At 47.1% G+C, this 14,934-nt stretch overlaps 1 protein-coding gene across 3 annotated transcripts in view; it reads right to left on the bottom strand.

Annotated features, from left to right (window-relative positions):
* Positions 1-14,934, bottom strand: part of SPEF2 (sperm flagellar 2) — a 226,947-nt gene that overhangs the window by 168,982 nt on the left and 43,031 nt on the right. For all 3 annotated transcript variants that reach the window (XM_073621074.1, XM_073621088.1, XM_073621082.1), the window contains exons 3-4: positions 14,193-14,445; positions 7,665-7,835 (exon numbers count right to left, since the gene is read on the bottom strand). In XM_073621074.1, the coding sequence (XP_073477175.1) occupies positions 7,665-7,835; positions 14,193-14,445 (424 nt within the window). The remainder of the gene's footprint in view (positions 1-7,664; positions 7,836-14,192; positions 14,446-14,934) is intronic.

Here is a 14,934-nt window from a genome sequence, read left to right as displayed (position 1 = left end):
TACCTCTTAATCATAAGTTTGAATTATAACTTGCCGAATCCACTTAGTGACAGTGGATTTCGACGCTGCCTGTCCTTTCTTAGGACCCTCTGGCAGAATAAATAAGACATCAGTCTTACGAATCTGAGCAGTTGCCTTTAAATAGATTTTCACTGCTCTCACCACATCAGGACAATGTCGTGACTTTTCTTCCCTGGAACATGGTTTTGATAAAAACGATGGCAGGACATTATCTTGCTTCAGGTGAAAACCTAAAACCACTTTTGGCAAAAAGTCTGGACGAGGGCGTAACACCACTCTGTCCTCATGAAAAATCAAATATATCTCTTTACCATAAGAGCAGCCAATTCCGAAACCCCTTGCTGAGGATATAGCAACCAAAAATACCAACTTCCTTGTCAGAAGGACTAGAGGAATATGTTGTATTGGTTCAAATGGCTGTTTTTGTAACACAGACTAAACTAAGTTCAAGTCCCAAAGGTTCAAAGGAGGTTTGACTGGCGGATTAAGCCGCATCACCCCTTGCATAAAACCTCGGACTAAAAAATGTGTAGCAAGTGGTCTTTGAAATAAGACAGATAAAGCTGAGACTTGGCCTTTAATAGTACTCAAGGCCAATTTAATTTCTACCCCTAATGCCGCGTACACACGGTCGGACTTTCTATCCTACTTGGTCCGGCACACTTTCCGACGGACTTTGTCCGCCAGGTGCGCCGGACTTTAAAACGGACGGACTTGCCCACACACGCCGGGACTTTCCGGCGGGCTAAGTCCGCCCGTCTTTCTGACGGACTTTCGCCGGAGTTCCGGCGGACTTTCAGAATGAACGGACTTGCCCACACACGGACAAGTCCGTTCATTTTGAACGTGACTCAGGTGCGACGGGACTAGCAAAGGATGTCAATCTTGCCGCTTTTATCGGCGAGATTGACACCTTGCGAGCCCCGTTGCGGGGCATACCAGGCCCTTAGGTCTGGTATGGATTATAAAGGGAACCCCGCTACGCCGAAAAAACGGCGTGGGGTCCCCCTAAAATCCATACCAGACCCCGATCCGAGCACGCAGCCTGGCCGGTCAGGAAAGGGGGTGGGGACGAGCGAGCGCCCCCCCCCTCCTGAACCGTACCAGACCGCATGCCCTCAACATGGGGGGGTGGGTGCTTTGGGGGAGGGGGGCGCCCTGCGGGCCCCCCCACCCCAAAGCACCTTGTCCCCATGTTGATGAGGACAAGGGCCTCTTCCCGACAACCCTGGCCGTTGGTTGTCGGGGTCTGCGGGCAGGGGGCTTATCGGAATCTGGGAGCCCCTTTTAATAAGGGGGCCCCCAGATCCCGGCCCCCCACCCTATGTGAATGAGTAAGGGGTACATGGTACCCCTACCCATTCACCTAGGGAAAAAGTGTAAGTAATAAAACACACTACACAGGTTTTTAAAATATTTTATTACACAGCTCCGGGGGTGGGGATCTTCCTCCGGCTTCGGGGGTCTTCTTCCGGCTTCGGGGGTCCCTCCGCTTCATCTTCTCCCGGCATCCGGTTGGTTCTTCTCCGCTCTCTTCTCCCGGTGTTCCAGTTCTTCGGCCGGCTCCTCTGCTGCCTTCAGGTAGCTCTCTTGCCAGCAGAGGTCCGGACTTCTGGGCTTCTTGTCTTCTGGGCTTCTTGTCTTCTTGTCTTCTTGTCTTCTCTTCCCCAGATGTTGACACGACGCTCTCTCCTGCTGGACTGCTCTCCGAGGGCTGCGTTGTGACTTATATAGGCGGAGACCCCGCCCCCTTTTGATGTCACAGTCCCTGGGCATGCTGGGACTGTGACGTTTTAGGGGGCGTGGCCAACATCACCCAGTGACCACGCCCCCTAAAACGTCACAGTCCCAGCATGCCCAGGGACTGTGACATCAAAAGGGGGCGGGGTCTCCGCCTATATAAGTCACAACGCAGCCCTCGGAGAGCAGTCCAGCAGGAGAGAGCGTCGTGTCAACATCTGGGGAAGAGAAGACAAGAAGACAAGAAGACAAGAAGACAAGAAGCCCAGAAGCCTAGAAGACAAGAAGTCCGGACCTCTGCTGGCAAGAGAGCTACCTGAAGGCAGCAGAGGAGCCGGCCGAAGAACTGGAACACCGGGAGAAGAGAGCGGAGAAGAACCAACCGGACGCCGGGAGAAGATGAAGCGGAGGGACCCCCGAAGCCGGAAGAAGACCCCCGAAGCCGGAGGAAGATCCCCACCCCCGGAGCTGTGTAATAAAATATTTTAAAAACCTGTGTAGTGTGTTTTATTACTTACACTTTTTCCCTAGGTGAATGGGTAGGGGTACCATGTACCCCTTACTCATTCACATAGGGTGGGGGGCCGGGATCTGGGGGCCCCCTTATTAAAAGGGGCTCCCAGATTCCGATAAGCCCCCCGCCCGCAGACCCCGACAACCAACGGCCAGGGTTGTCGGGAAGAGGCCCTTGTCCTCATCAACATGGGGACAAGGTGCTTTGGGGTGGGGGGGCCCGCAGGGCGCCCCCCTCCCCCAAAGCACTCACCCCCCATGTTGAGGGCATGCGGTCTGGTACGGTTCAGGAGGGGGGGGGGGCGCTCGCTCGTCCCCACCCCCTTTCCTGACCGGCCAGGCTGCGTGCTCGGATCGGGGTCTGGTATAGATTTTAGGGGGACCCCACGCCGTTTTTTCGGCGTAGCGGGGTTCCCTTTATAATCCATACCAGACCTAAGGGCCTGGTATGCACCGCGCTCGCCGCAATAGGAAGATTTGTTTTTCCTATTGCAGCGAGCGCGAGATGCAATACCCTGCCCTCGTGTCGCATTTGGTCCGTCGGACCAGCATACACACGAGCGGGCTTTCCGTCGGACCAGCACACACACGAGCGGACTTTCCGCCCGAAACTGTGTCCGACGGAAAGATTTAAAACTTGTTTCAAATCTAGGTCCGGCGGGCTTTTGGGAAGAAGTCCGCCGGAAAAGTCCGCCGCCGCCCACACACGGGCGGATTGTTCGGCACACTCTGGTCCGCCGGACCAAGTATGCCGGAAAGTCCGACCGTGTGTACGCGGCATTATTGTAGAAAGGCAAGAATTCTGCCTATGATATATCTCCAAGGGTGCCAACCCTTGGATTCACACCAGGAAACATAAGCCCTCCAGACTCTATAATATATACTTCTGAAAGCTGGTTTCCTTGCATTAATCAGGGTAGAGATAACTGACCCAGAAAGCCCACGTTTCTTCAGAATGTGTATTTCAACAGCCAAGCCGTTAAATTTAGAGACCGTAAGGTAGGATGGAATATCGGTCCCTGTGAGAGCAGATCTGGCCATAGTGGGAGGGACCATGGGCCCTTCACTGCCATCTTTACGATTTCTGCATACCATGACCTTCTGGGCCATGCTGGTGCCACCAGAATTACCGGCTTGATCCTGCAAAGAAGCCGAGGCAGCAACTGAATAGGGGGAATGCATAGATCAGTGAGAACTAATCCCACGGGGTCACCAATGCATCCGTTCCGCATGCAAGTGGATCCCTTGTTCTGGCCACAAAGTTGACTAACTTCATGTTGAACCTGGACGCTAGAAGATCCACGTCCGGAGTGAAGAGACCATTCCCCTGGGAATAACTGCTGGCGACTCAAGTAGTCCGCCTGCCAATTCTCTACTCCCAAAATGAAGACTGCCAATGGGCAGAAAGGAATGTTCCGTGCCTAAGTTAGAATATGGTTCACCTCTCTCTGCGCTGAGACTCTTGGTGCCCCCTTGATGATTGATATAGGCCACAGCTGTGGCATTGTCAGATTGGATCCTGACAGGACAATCCCATAACCTGAAAGTCCAGGCCTTTAGAGCCAGATGCACTGCCCGAATCTCTAGGATATTGATGGGCAAGGTTCTTTTGGCTCTTGACCACTGTCCCTGGACAGTTGTCTTTTCTAATACTGCTCCCCAGCCTGAAAGGCTGGCATCTGTCATTACCACTTTCCAGATAACTGGTCTGAAGGATTTTCCTGTGTACAGATTCTGAGTTAGTAACCACCAACTGAGGCTTTGTGACACCCTTGGGGACAGCCGCATTGGCAAGTCTAAAGCTTGAATTGTTTTGTTCCAAGCGGACAGGATACTGTTTTGCAACAGTCTTGAATGGAACTGGGCATAGGGAACTGCTTTGAATGAAGCCACCATGGTTCCTAGTAACCTCATGCAAAGTTCTCCTCCTAGAAGGATAGAAACTACTGACCTGATCGGCTCCATGCGAAAGGAGCGGATCTTCAGGAATTGATTTAGATTTTTTTAGATCTAGAATGGGTCTGACATCTCCATTTGGTTTTGGTACTATAAAAAGATTTGATTAAAAACCTAGACCTTGCTCTTTTGTGGGGATCTGTATGATCATCCCTTGAGATAATAATCGGTCTAGTGCCTGAAACAGAGATTATCTTTTCTCTGGATCTTTGGGAACGCTTGACCTCAGGAAACGAGATGGTGGAAAGTCCCGAAATTCCAGCTTGTACCCCAGCGTTACTGTGGAGATGACCCATCTGTCCTGAATTTCCTCTTGCCAGACTTCTGAAAACTGCAGAAGTCTTCCCCCCACCTTGGTGAGGAGAGTTGCCTCTTCATGATGAGGCTTTAGGATTCTGCTTTGCAGGTTTCCGACCACAGGACTTCTTTTGAGCCTGGTTCTGATCCAGGTTTTCCTCTAGAGTCTTATGGTGGAGGGCATCGCCACTGCCTAGAGGCAGAAGCCACTGGCGCAGGGGAAAGACCCCGTTTTTTAATGAAGGGCGTTTATACTTTCTTTTGACTGGCAAAAGAGTACTTTTCCCACTAGAAATTGTTTGGATATATTTGTCCAAATCTTCTCCAAATAGTCGCTCCCCATGAAAAGGGAACCCAGTTAGGAGGGTTTTACATGGTGCTTCAGCTGACCAATTTTTTAACCACAGGATTCTAAGCATATGTATAAGCGTAAGGCGAGACGCCTGGTGAATAGAATCTTTAATGGCATCTATGGCAAAGCATAATGCTTTTGGTAGTTCAGCCAATTCCCGGGCTTGTTGTGCAGGAACCTCTTTAAGGGCCTGTCTAAATTGGTCCTTTAGGGATTGACAGACACCTATTGCAGCGACTGCAGGCTGAGTAACGACACCTGCCAAGGAAAAAGTAGATTTTAACAGGGATTCCAACTTCTTATCTGTTGGATCCTTAAGCATTTGTGTATTATCTACAGGACAAGTTAGGCTTTTATTCACACTGGAAATCGCAGCATCAACTACTGGTACTTTCCATCTCTTGGTGAATTTCTCCTCCATGGGATAGAGAACTGAAAATCTCTTAGGAGGGAGAAAATGCTTATCTGGGTGATCCCATTCAGCAAAAACAAGCTGTTCTAGTAATGCATGGACAGGAAACGCATGCAAAGGCGAACCCAAGGAAGAAACCGAACTTTCTTGAGACTCCGTTAGGGCCAGCATGAAAGTGGAACGAACCATCTCCGTAAGAGTTTGTACCAGCAATTTCTCAGATTGTGAGGCTGAAAAAGGGTCATCTACCGTTGTTTCCTCCACAGAGGAATCATCGGTTTGTCTTTCCCCCTGATCGCCTTAAAGTAACACCTCATCCTGAGCCCACTGTTCCCCTTGCAAAGGTTCTGAAGTGGGGGAGGGGGATCTAGCACACTTCAAATCCATTTGAATGGAGGATGCGATTAAAGTCGCTAATCTTCCTTCCAGACCCTGCAGGGTGGAGGAAAGGACATCTTTAGTCACGTATACAGGGGCTGAGATGTGAGAAGCAGTTGCACCATCAATTTGTTCCAATGGCTCACCCTGGCTTGCTATAACTGGTAATTCAGGCGAGGATGACAGCGCGGAAATGCGTCTCGAGATCCTAGCGCCTGGGGGTTAGACCTTTAGTAGTTTTTTGGTCTTTGTGGTGTCTTTTTTGGTAGGTCTAGTCCTAACCACAAAAACAGAGGCACTATACAATTGCACTTAATCGCTGAACATACTCATGACAAATAAAGCCTCTATAAAGTTCAGCCTAGTGCTGGGAAAAGAAGTGTCCTTCCTGCATCAGGAATGCCAGCTTGCAAGTCTCACATGCTCCACCGCTCCTGTGTCTCTGTGTGCAGACTGCTTTGTTTCCTCCTCGTCAGCCGAGGAGAGACTATCCCAGCTGTGTTTTTATTTGTTTTTGCCTGCCGTGCATTCTCGTGGATGTTCACGGCACTGCGCTTAGGCCCCGCTCCCTCAAAAAAATCCACCTCTCTGTTTCATTTAAAATGTTCCCGCGCTCGTGCGCGGTGACTTTCGGGTCTTCAGACCCAACACGAGGAGGGGGTAGGGGAGGTAGAGACCTGTCAGCAGCAGCTCAACAAACAGCATCAACAGTAAAAAACATTTAGCAGTAGCAAAACAGCGGGGACCTCAGCACCCCCCGCTGGGGGGGGGGGGTAATGTAGAGGGGTACAGCGCTGATGCCCCTCTAAGCCTCAGTACCTTCAGGGGGAGATAGAAAACATTTTGTCAGATTTCTTCTTACCTGAGAAAAAAATCCCCCTCCACACGCTGCTGTAGCCACACAGAGACTGAGCTTTACAGTGAAGACAACAGAGTAAGGTATGTGCATAGACTCCCTCTAGTAGAGAATTAAGGCATGACAACAATTTTTCCATAATAGAAGAATACATAGGTGGACTTTTCAGTTCCTAAGTTTCTTCCCTTACCTTATCCCGCTGCAGGATTTGCTGAATTAACAGACAATCCAACCTTCACCCATCACGGCGGGCTGCGTTTAGCAAACCTTCAAGGACCGGGTCCCGAGATATCGGGGTTCCAACTCCCTTGGACCTGTAAAGCACCCCACCAGGAAAGCTTTAGGTAATGTAGCAAGACCTAAGCCCTGGGTTCCCGGGGTCCAGCCTTACAAAGAGGCGTTACAAGCAAAAACCTCGTGCTTCGTATACACTTAGGCCTCAGTGGCACTTTGATGGATCTGCTCTATGGAGGCTATTTAAATCCAGCATGGATCCCTCCTGGAGCTCCTCAGAGCACATCTTTATTCGTGACCAACAACATAGACACTGGTGAAAAAACTGATGTGCTCTTGGAAGGAGGAGGGGTTATATAGGGAGTGAACTTCCTGGATTCGGTATACCAGTGTCCATCACCTGAAGGTGGCCTATAGCCCATTAGGTAATTACTTAAGGCTCTGTGTCCCATGATGTACAATAAAGAAAGTAAGTCTATGGGTGGCGTCACTTCCCAGGCATTTCCCAAACTGTTGTCGGCTTCCTCCTGCACACAGAGGGCGCTGCTGGAGACTGGACCGGAGCGGCTGCAGAACAGGTAAGTATAGCGATCTTTACTTTGCAGGGCTAGCTAGATCAGGCTTAGAATGTGGCTAAGAGCAGGTTTCGAGTTAGTTAGGTTTTTCCTTTACTTCCACTTTAAGTAACAAGTGTATCATGATATGAAAGTTCTGAAGCATTTGTCTCATTTAAAAGAACAGTATAAAATGAAATTTCATCACTGTAAAATCTTCAGCATACAGAAGTCATTGTCCAGCTATAGATTTTACAGCATAGTATATCAAAGAACAGATAACAGTTGTTACATATTTATTATGAATATAGGAACTAGAAAAACTGTCAGCCTCATCTACATTCATGCTACCTTTTCAATATCCTGCATTCTTAGTTCCTCTTGTATCTTCTGGATTTTCTTCAATTCATCGTTTTGTATTTGGGCTGTCTTCTCGTCCATCTCTTTCGCTTTTAGATCAAACTGTTCAGTCACTTGTTGTAAATTTAAATCTGTCTGCCGAGGGACTAATATTTTAAGCCGCTAGAAGAGAACACATAAAGCACTATTCAGCTCAACAGCTTGTAATTCAAACATAATTACACAAATTCTAAAAAGTATCAAGATGATCAAATATGGGTATAGAGCACTATCCTCATGAAGTACCATGCCAATGAAATTTTGGGATACATTCTGGATTTTGGCTGCTGCAGATTACACGAATTTCAGATTTAGGCAAATTAAGTGAACAGATTTTAGCGCAGCTTTAGTAATGGTGAATAGCAGTGGCACACGCATTCAGGTACATGTCAGTTAGCATGTACACATACCTATCTTTGGTCTTGGCACCAAATGTTCTACTTGAAGCTTGGCCTTACTAGGAGACTGGTCATCAGCTGTACTTAGGTAAAATTACTTGACATCAACATAGCCTGTGCCTAAACCTTTGCTTTCCTCTTAAACCTGCATCGGCCTGTCTAATTGGATCCTTTCGTTGTCTGATCATTGTCAGTCTCTGCCAGTTTCCATTTCATCTGTCCAAAACCTGCACCCTCACTGGCTATGTGTTGTCTTTCTCCCTCGGTATTCCTTGGCTGGATTATTTCCTGCTAACTTCACTTGTGTTACATCCACCATGGTGTGCCCTAAAACATTCCCTAGCTAAAGCAGCCCATAGACTACTCAATTCTCTTTACTTCCACCACAGGTGGAAGGAATGGAAATTGCTAGATTCCCCATCAGTACAGTCAATGCCGATGGGGGAATGCCTCCCGCAGAGCTATTTTATTCTGCTAACGAAGGGGCACAGGGAGCCTTCCCATCCGGCAGAATACAATAATTACTGCTAGTGACTATTGTCAGTGGCAGTAATTGCATGCAGAAAGATCCGATGGGCTGGATCAACTTGGGTACAAGCAGCCTACCATACATGGGTCAAAATTCAGCTGATCACTGTTGAACTGGCTGAATTTTGATCCATGTATGGCTGGCTTCACTCTGCAGGGTATTGTTGATCTTCATCACTACTACGCAGGCACACATGCTGCTCCACAGCTCCTAGAAATACTTGTTGTCTATCAGGGAAGTTTGAGCTGGAGAAGTAGAAGAGTCTGCCCTAATCATCTGGGTCTTCCACCAAGTATGTGACAAATGGTGATAAAGTACCTGTATTAGTCTTCAAAACAACCCCTGTATCTCTGTGGAGCTTTCTGTTGGAAACTAGGCATAGGAGGTACCCGTGACTGGAGATAATCGTGGGGTAGCCTTGTACAACTCTGAGCCTGTTGACTGCACAGATGCAGCTGGTGGTGTTGAGAAAAGCAATGGAAACAAATCCACAGCTCAGGACAGGACAGGTAGTGGAGAGGTGGAGTCTGGATTATCCCAGTTATAGTCAATTCAGTTATTCTGATATTTTCTATGGGTTACTGTACTTAAAGTGGAACTTTACCCATAACAACTTGATAAAAAATTACAGTATGTTCTTTAGCAAGGAACATACATTCCACATTAATAATTATGCTACCAACATCAGTATGTGCTTTAGATTGCCTCCGGTATTGCTCCTGTTTCTTCTTGCTGAGTAAAAATACCCCCACAAGAGGTTGATGGGACTTTAACGGCAACTGAGTAGTAAAAAACAATTTTATTCAGTACAAAAATAAAGAATACAAAATAACAAAGTAGATATGTACATAAAGTGATATATAACAGTGGAAAGCTAAAAAGATATACTGGTATGCAATAATAGAGATGCTTGTGAGGTCCTCCATGTGGGCCTACGCGTTTCGGGACTTAGCAAACGTCCCTTCATCAGGGGCAACTTGTGGGAAGAGTCACACCAAGCATATCAGTATAAGAATCTCATTGCCAAAATCCCAGTGGTGACTATGTCAAAAGAACACTCCCAAATCCAAAAGGAAGCCGAGGTGTATGACTGGCCCCACCTTGTCCACACTGGTCCACCCATATGACACCAAAACAGCAGAACTCACCCGAGAGGATAATATCCCAAAAGGGCTGAGTGTGTGTCTTAATAGTAGCAAAAGCCCAAGGATACCAAGGAGAGATGTGAGAGGGGGGAGGGGAGGGACGAAGATGTGTGGTGCGATATGCCAATAGGTAGCTCCAATTGGTGTACTTAAAATATTTTCCTTCGCACAAGCAGAATACAGTGATCCGGAGCCAAATCCTATTGAGTCCCAGGCACAATATTCGTCTGTTCGTCCAGCCGGCCACCATCCGGAGCAGTTTCTTCTTGCTGGAGGCTGCCATTTTGCTGAATCCCAGAGCCCCTGAGCAGACGTAAATCCTAAAGCTAAACCCATTGATTTAATGGTTTTAAAATAGTTACATTCCTGGAATGTCAGGATTAATAACTGTCACATTTGCTTCTTTCCTCAACCAAACTGTCAAACCATCAAATGGTTGGTGCCATAACTGATCACATGTGCAGCACCATGGCAGTTGCAGATCAAACAGAAGCAGCTTCTTTGGCTGTAATAGATAGGAGGATTTAAGTACACTTTAAGGGTCAGTTCACACCAGATGCAGTTCCGGGTGCTTTTTTTCTGCACTAAAAATGCATGCACAGTGTTTTCCATGTATTCCAATGGCTCTATTTCACACCAACGCAGTCAGTTCCAGGTACAGAAACTGACCGGAAACTGACTGGAACTGACTGCACTTGTGTGAACTAGAATCATTGGAATACATGGAAAACACTGTGCGTGCATTTTTTACAGGCAGTTCACACCACAAAAATGCACTCCGGATACGTTCCGGGTACGTTTTTGCTTACAGTTCACACCACACGCAGTTCCAGTGTGTGTTTGATACAATTTGCTATGTTTTAGTACAGGTTTGTGCAGAAAAAAATACAGCATGCTCTAGTTTTTTTTTTCTGCACTGGAAACTGACTGGAACTGACTGCATGGTGTGAACTAGAGCCACTGGAATACATGGAAAACGCTGTGCATGCATTTTTAGTGCAGAAAAAAGCGCACAAAACGGCATCTAGTGTGAAATAGCACTAAGGCTGTCAGCAGATTGGCTCTACAAATTTGTCTGCACCTAAAAGTGCCCAAAAATTGGAGAGCAGTTGAACATGTGCAGAGCAGGATGAGACAGTGTATTAATTGATTTTAACGGTATAGACACTTATTCATAATGTTTTACATAGCTATACCTGCAAAAGGGGCCAGCCTGAAGTCATCTAGCAGGACTTTTTTGACTAAAGTTTCACGGTAAGAATCAGCACACATCACTGTAATGCCCCGTACACACGGTTGGACTTTGTTCGGACATTCCGTCAACAAAATCCTAGGATGTTGGCTCAAACTTGTCTTGCATACACACGGTCACACAAAGTTGTCGGAAAATCCGATCGTTTTAAACGCGGTGACGTAAAACATGTACGTCGGGACTATAAACGGGGCAGTGACCAATAGCTTTCATCTCTTTATTTATTCTGAGCATGCGTGGCACTTTGTCCGTCGGATTTGTGTACACATGATCGGAATTTCCGACAACAGATTTTGTTGTCGGAAAATTTTATCTCCTGCTCTCCAACTTTGTGTGTCGGAAAATCTGATGGAAAATGTGTGATGGAGCCTACACACGGTCGGAATTTCCGACAACACGCTCCGATCGGACATTTTCCATCGGAAAATCCGACCGTGTGTACGGGGCATAACTGTCACAGCCAGGATCTTGGAGGTGTGGGATTGTAATTAAGTATTAAGTACAATAAGGAATAAGGAAAAGTCAGAGAAGTCAGATTCCCTTATATGTATGTAGCACCCTCTAGTTAGGTAGGTGCTAGAGTGAGGATTTTCTGGCAGAGTAAATACATTTAGGTAGGCCTAGCTGGTGGCTAGGCCTGTTTGTTTTCATTCTAGTCTGGGAGTGGCCTGGGGTATTCTGGGGAGCCTTGACCAATCCCCAACTTGGATTGGCAGGGGGCAGGCCTCCTTAAATACTTGGGGTCAGCCCAGCTGGGGAGGAGTTGTCAGGCAGAAGAGCTGGAGTGAGAGTGTGGAAGCTGTCGGGGCCCACGGGGAGCTCCCCAGTCTGGCGGGGGGGTGCATCCAGGAGGAGTGACGAGATCCTGGAAGGAGAGGCACATGAGAGAGCAAGTAGAGGACAGCGGGAGAGGACGCTTCTAAGAGTCTCCAGGGAGGATTACTGGTCGCAGCAGGGAGGGCTGGTGAGTGAAGCACAGCCGGGAGGACTGGGGAGGCACGCCTGAGAAAACTGGGAGATTGCAGTTTGAGATGGGTGCAGAACCAGAAGAGAGGACTGTGGGGAGGGTAGTGGAAAGAGGTCTCTGCAGCCGGGCTGGTTGGCAGGGCCTGAAGAGAGCTATCTGGGAGCAGTAGCTGAATAGAAGACAGCTAGCACCTGAACTATTTCTACACCACAGGGGCCCGTGGTTTATTGAGGCCTGGCTGAAGCAGTGTGAGGCCTACCCATGCGGTGCTAGCTAGTCTGGAGGAATAACAGTCTGCAGCAAGGGAAGCGCTGGTGGAGAAACGGTGTGCAGCAAGTGTTTGTGCTGGAGAGAGGATTGGAGTGTATATACTGGAGTGTATATAGAAGTCCCAAGCAAGTTTGCACTGAATATTTCTGGACATCCCATAATTCCCAATTTTCCATCCAAGTTTAATCCCCTCAAATAAAAATACAAAAACAAAGCTATGGACTGGTCTATGTCTCTGAGTGATTGAGAGATGGATGTCTGGCTGGGCAGGGTGACAGGTAAACCACTACGTTCAGCAACCCCTACAGGGACAGGCTACTAGCATTCATACAGAATGGTGAGCAATGGCAGCCAGCATACTTTTCTAATGACAGGTTTCCTTTACTGTTACAAGTGAACCTGTAACATCAAAAGTAAAGTGGAACTGAACCCATTGATTTAACAGTTTGAAAAAACATTTATATTCCCTATCACATTTGCTTGAGTCCTCAACCAAACTGTCAAACCATCAAATGGCTAGTGTCATAACTAATCACATGTGCAGCACCATAGCAGTTGAAGATCAAACAGAGGCTAAGATGGCAGCTTCCTTGGCTGAAAAGGATAGCAAGGTTTAGTTCTGCTTTAAAGTAGAGCTCCACCCAAAAGGGAAAGCTCCACGTGTTTGCTTCCTCCCCCTCCTCTGCCACCTTTCGGTATGTCAAAACCAGGTACTCACTTCTGGGTAAGATCACTGCAATCGTTGTGCGGCGATCTACGCGATTACCAGCCCCTCCTCCTTTCCCCCGCTGGGAGACACACAGGTTCCAGATAACAGCAAGAGCATTCAGAAAGCGCAGCGCGACTCACGCTTGCACAGTAGGCGACTCACGCTTGCACAGCTGCCTTCTGGGAGACACACAGGTTCCAGATAACAGCAAGAGCATTCAGAAAGCGCAGCGCGACTCACGCTTGCACAGTAGGCGACTCACGCTTGCACAGCTGCCTTCTGGGAGACACACAGGTTCCAGATAACAGCAAGAGCATTCAGAAAGCGCAGCGCGACTCACGCTTGCACAGTAGGAAACAGGCTGTGAAGCCGCAAGGCTTCACTTCCTGTTTCCCTCAGTGAAGATGCCGGCGCCTGCATCCGGAGTCGATGGACAAATCAGCTTGGGGTGATGACATCGTGGGCTCCCTGGACAGGTAGGTGTCCTTATATTAAAAGTCAGCAACTACAGTATTTTCTTTCCCAAGGCTGGAACTCCTCTTTAACCACTTTCAGACCGCTGCATGACGGTGTACCCCTTAAAGGTTCGTGGCAGCCGGCGTCAAGAGGTTAATAAATAAATATAATTCAATAAAATGAGAAACTAAAAGGTGCTTGTATGTACCATAGGATTTAAGTCAACAGTTCTGCAAACACGGGATCAATATACTGTAGACAAGATCTATAATGTAGTACCAATGTGAAGCTCTAGCAAGCCAGCATCTCCTGCATGTATTATTGGTGCCTCAGAGGAAGATTAAGGGCCACCTACTTTGCATTGGAGGATTTCTGGGGTTATATCAGAGTTCTGACCTCGCTACTTTCCATGGCAGTTAGGCAAATTAGCTGACCAGTTGGATAATGAAGCAGCAGAACACTGTTGCGGTCATCACTCAGTACCCAGTGTTAAAAGAGTAGATTGGAATGGCAGAGTACCCGACTGGCTAATATGGCTACCCCCTAGCTTTTTAAGTCCAACGTGCTGCAGTGCAGGAAATTACATAAAGCTAATATAAAGACAAATTCATGCACTTCTACTATTTGCATGTATAATAAAAAATAAAATAAATAAAAAAATAAAAATGGAATTACGTTGTATATTTAATATATGATAGGGATTCAGCTGTAAGTGCTCCAAATACATATATAAAGATAATCATTACTACTTTACCTCTCTATACATTTCAGTGCCAATACTCTGCAGCTTTGCCGGGGCGGCTGGTCTCAAGGTCTCCAGAGCAACTCCTGTGAGACCGGCTTTCTTCTTCTTCTGCAAAGCGATGTATAACTGGTAGAGAAGTCTTGTGGCAGCTCCATGTTGCTCCGACATGATATTCTGGGCCACATTCTGGTCAAATGAGATGCCTAATAGCTGCATAGTAGGCTCCATTCGGGTAAAGTTGTTTAGCTTGGCATTGGCTGCTCTGAAAAACAAAAATGTGCAATACAACTGTACCTTTGATGATACTGTGAACAAAAAAATTTGAGAACAGTGCTAAGAAGTGATATTTATTGAACTGATCTAGAAAAATATACAGTTTAGAAAACTAAAGCAACTATGAAGCCCTGAAAGCTAAAATGCATAACTCCCACTTTCCCTTCTGGCCATATGTACAGCTGAGACGCTTTTTTAAATACCCGAATACCTCCACTGACTGGTCCTGAGATCACACTCCATTTGAAGCTATTTTCACATAGAAAAGAGAAGAGCGTACATAAAATATACTAACTATGACATGAAAAACTGTGGACCTCGTCAAAAGTGGGAAAAATACCTAGACCTCTCCTTCACTGATGATGAGTCGGAAAGAATATTAACTAATACATACAAAGGCTCAATAAATGTGTCACAGGAAATGGGCTACAAATTACTAACAGGATGGTATCGGACACCCACCCAACTGCACAAATTT

This window comes from Aquarana catesbeiana, linkage group LG01 (assembly GCF_042186555.1).
Source record: "Aquarana catesbeiana isolate 2022-GZ linkage group LG01, ASM4218655v1, whole genome shotgun sequence".
Classification (NCBI taxonomy): Eukaryota; Metazoa; Chordata; class Amphibia; order Anura; family Ranidae; genus Aquarana; species Aquarana catesbeiana.
This window is presented reverse-complemented; position numbering and strand designations above follow the sequence as displayed.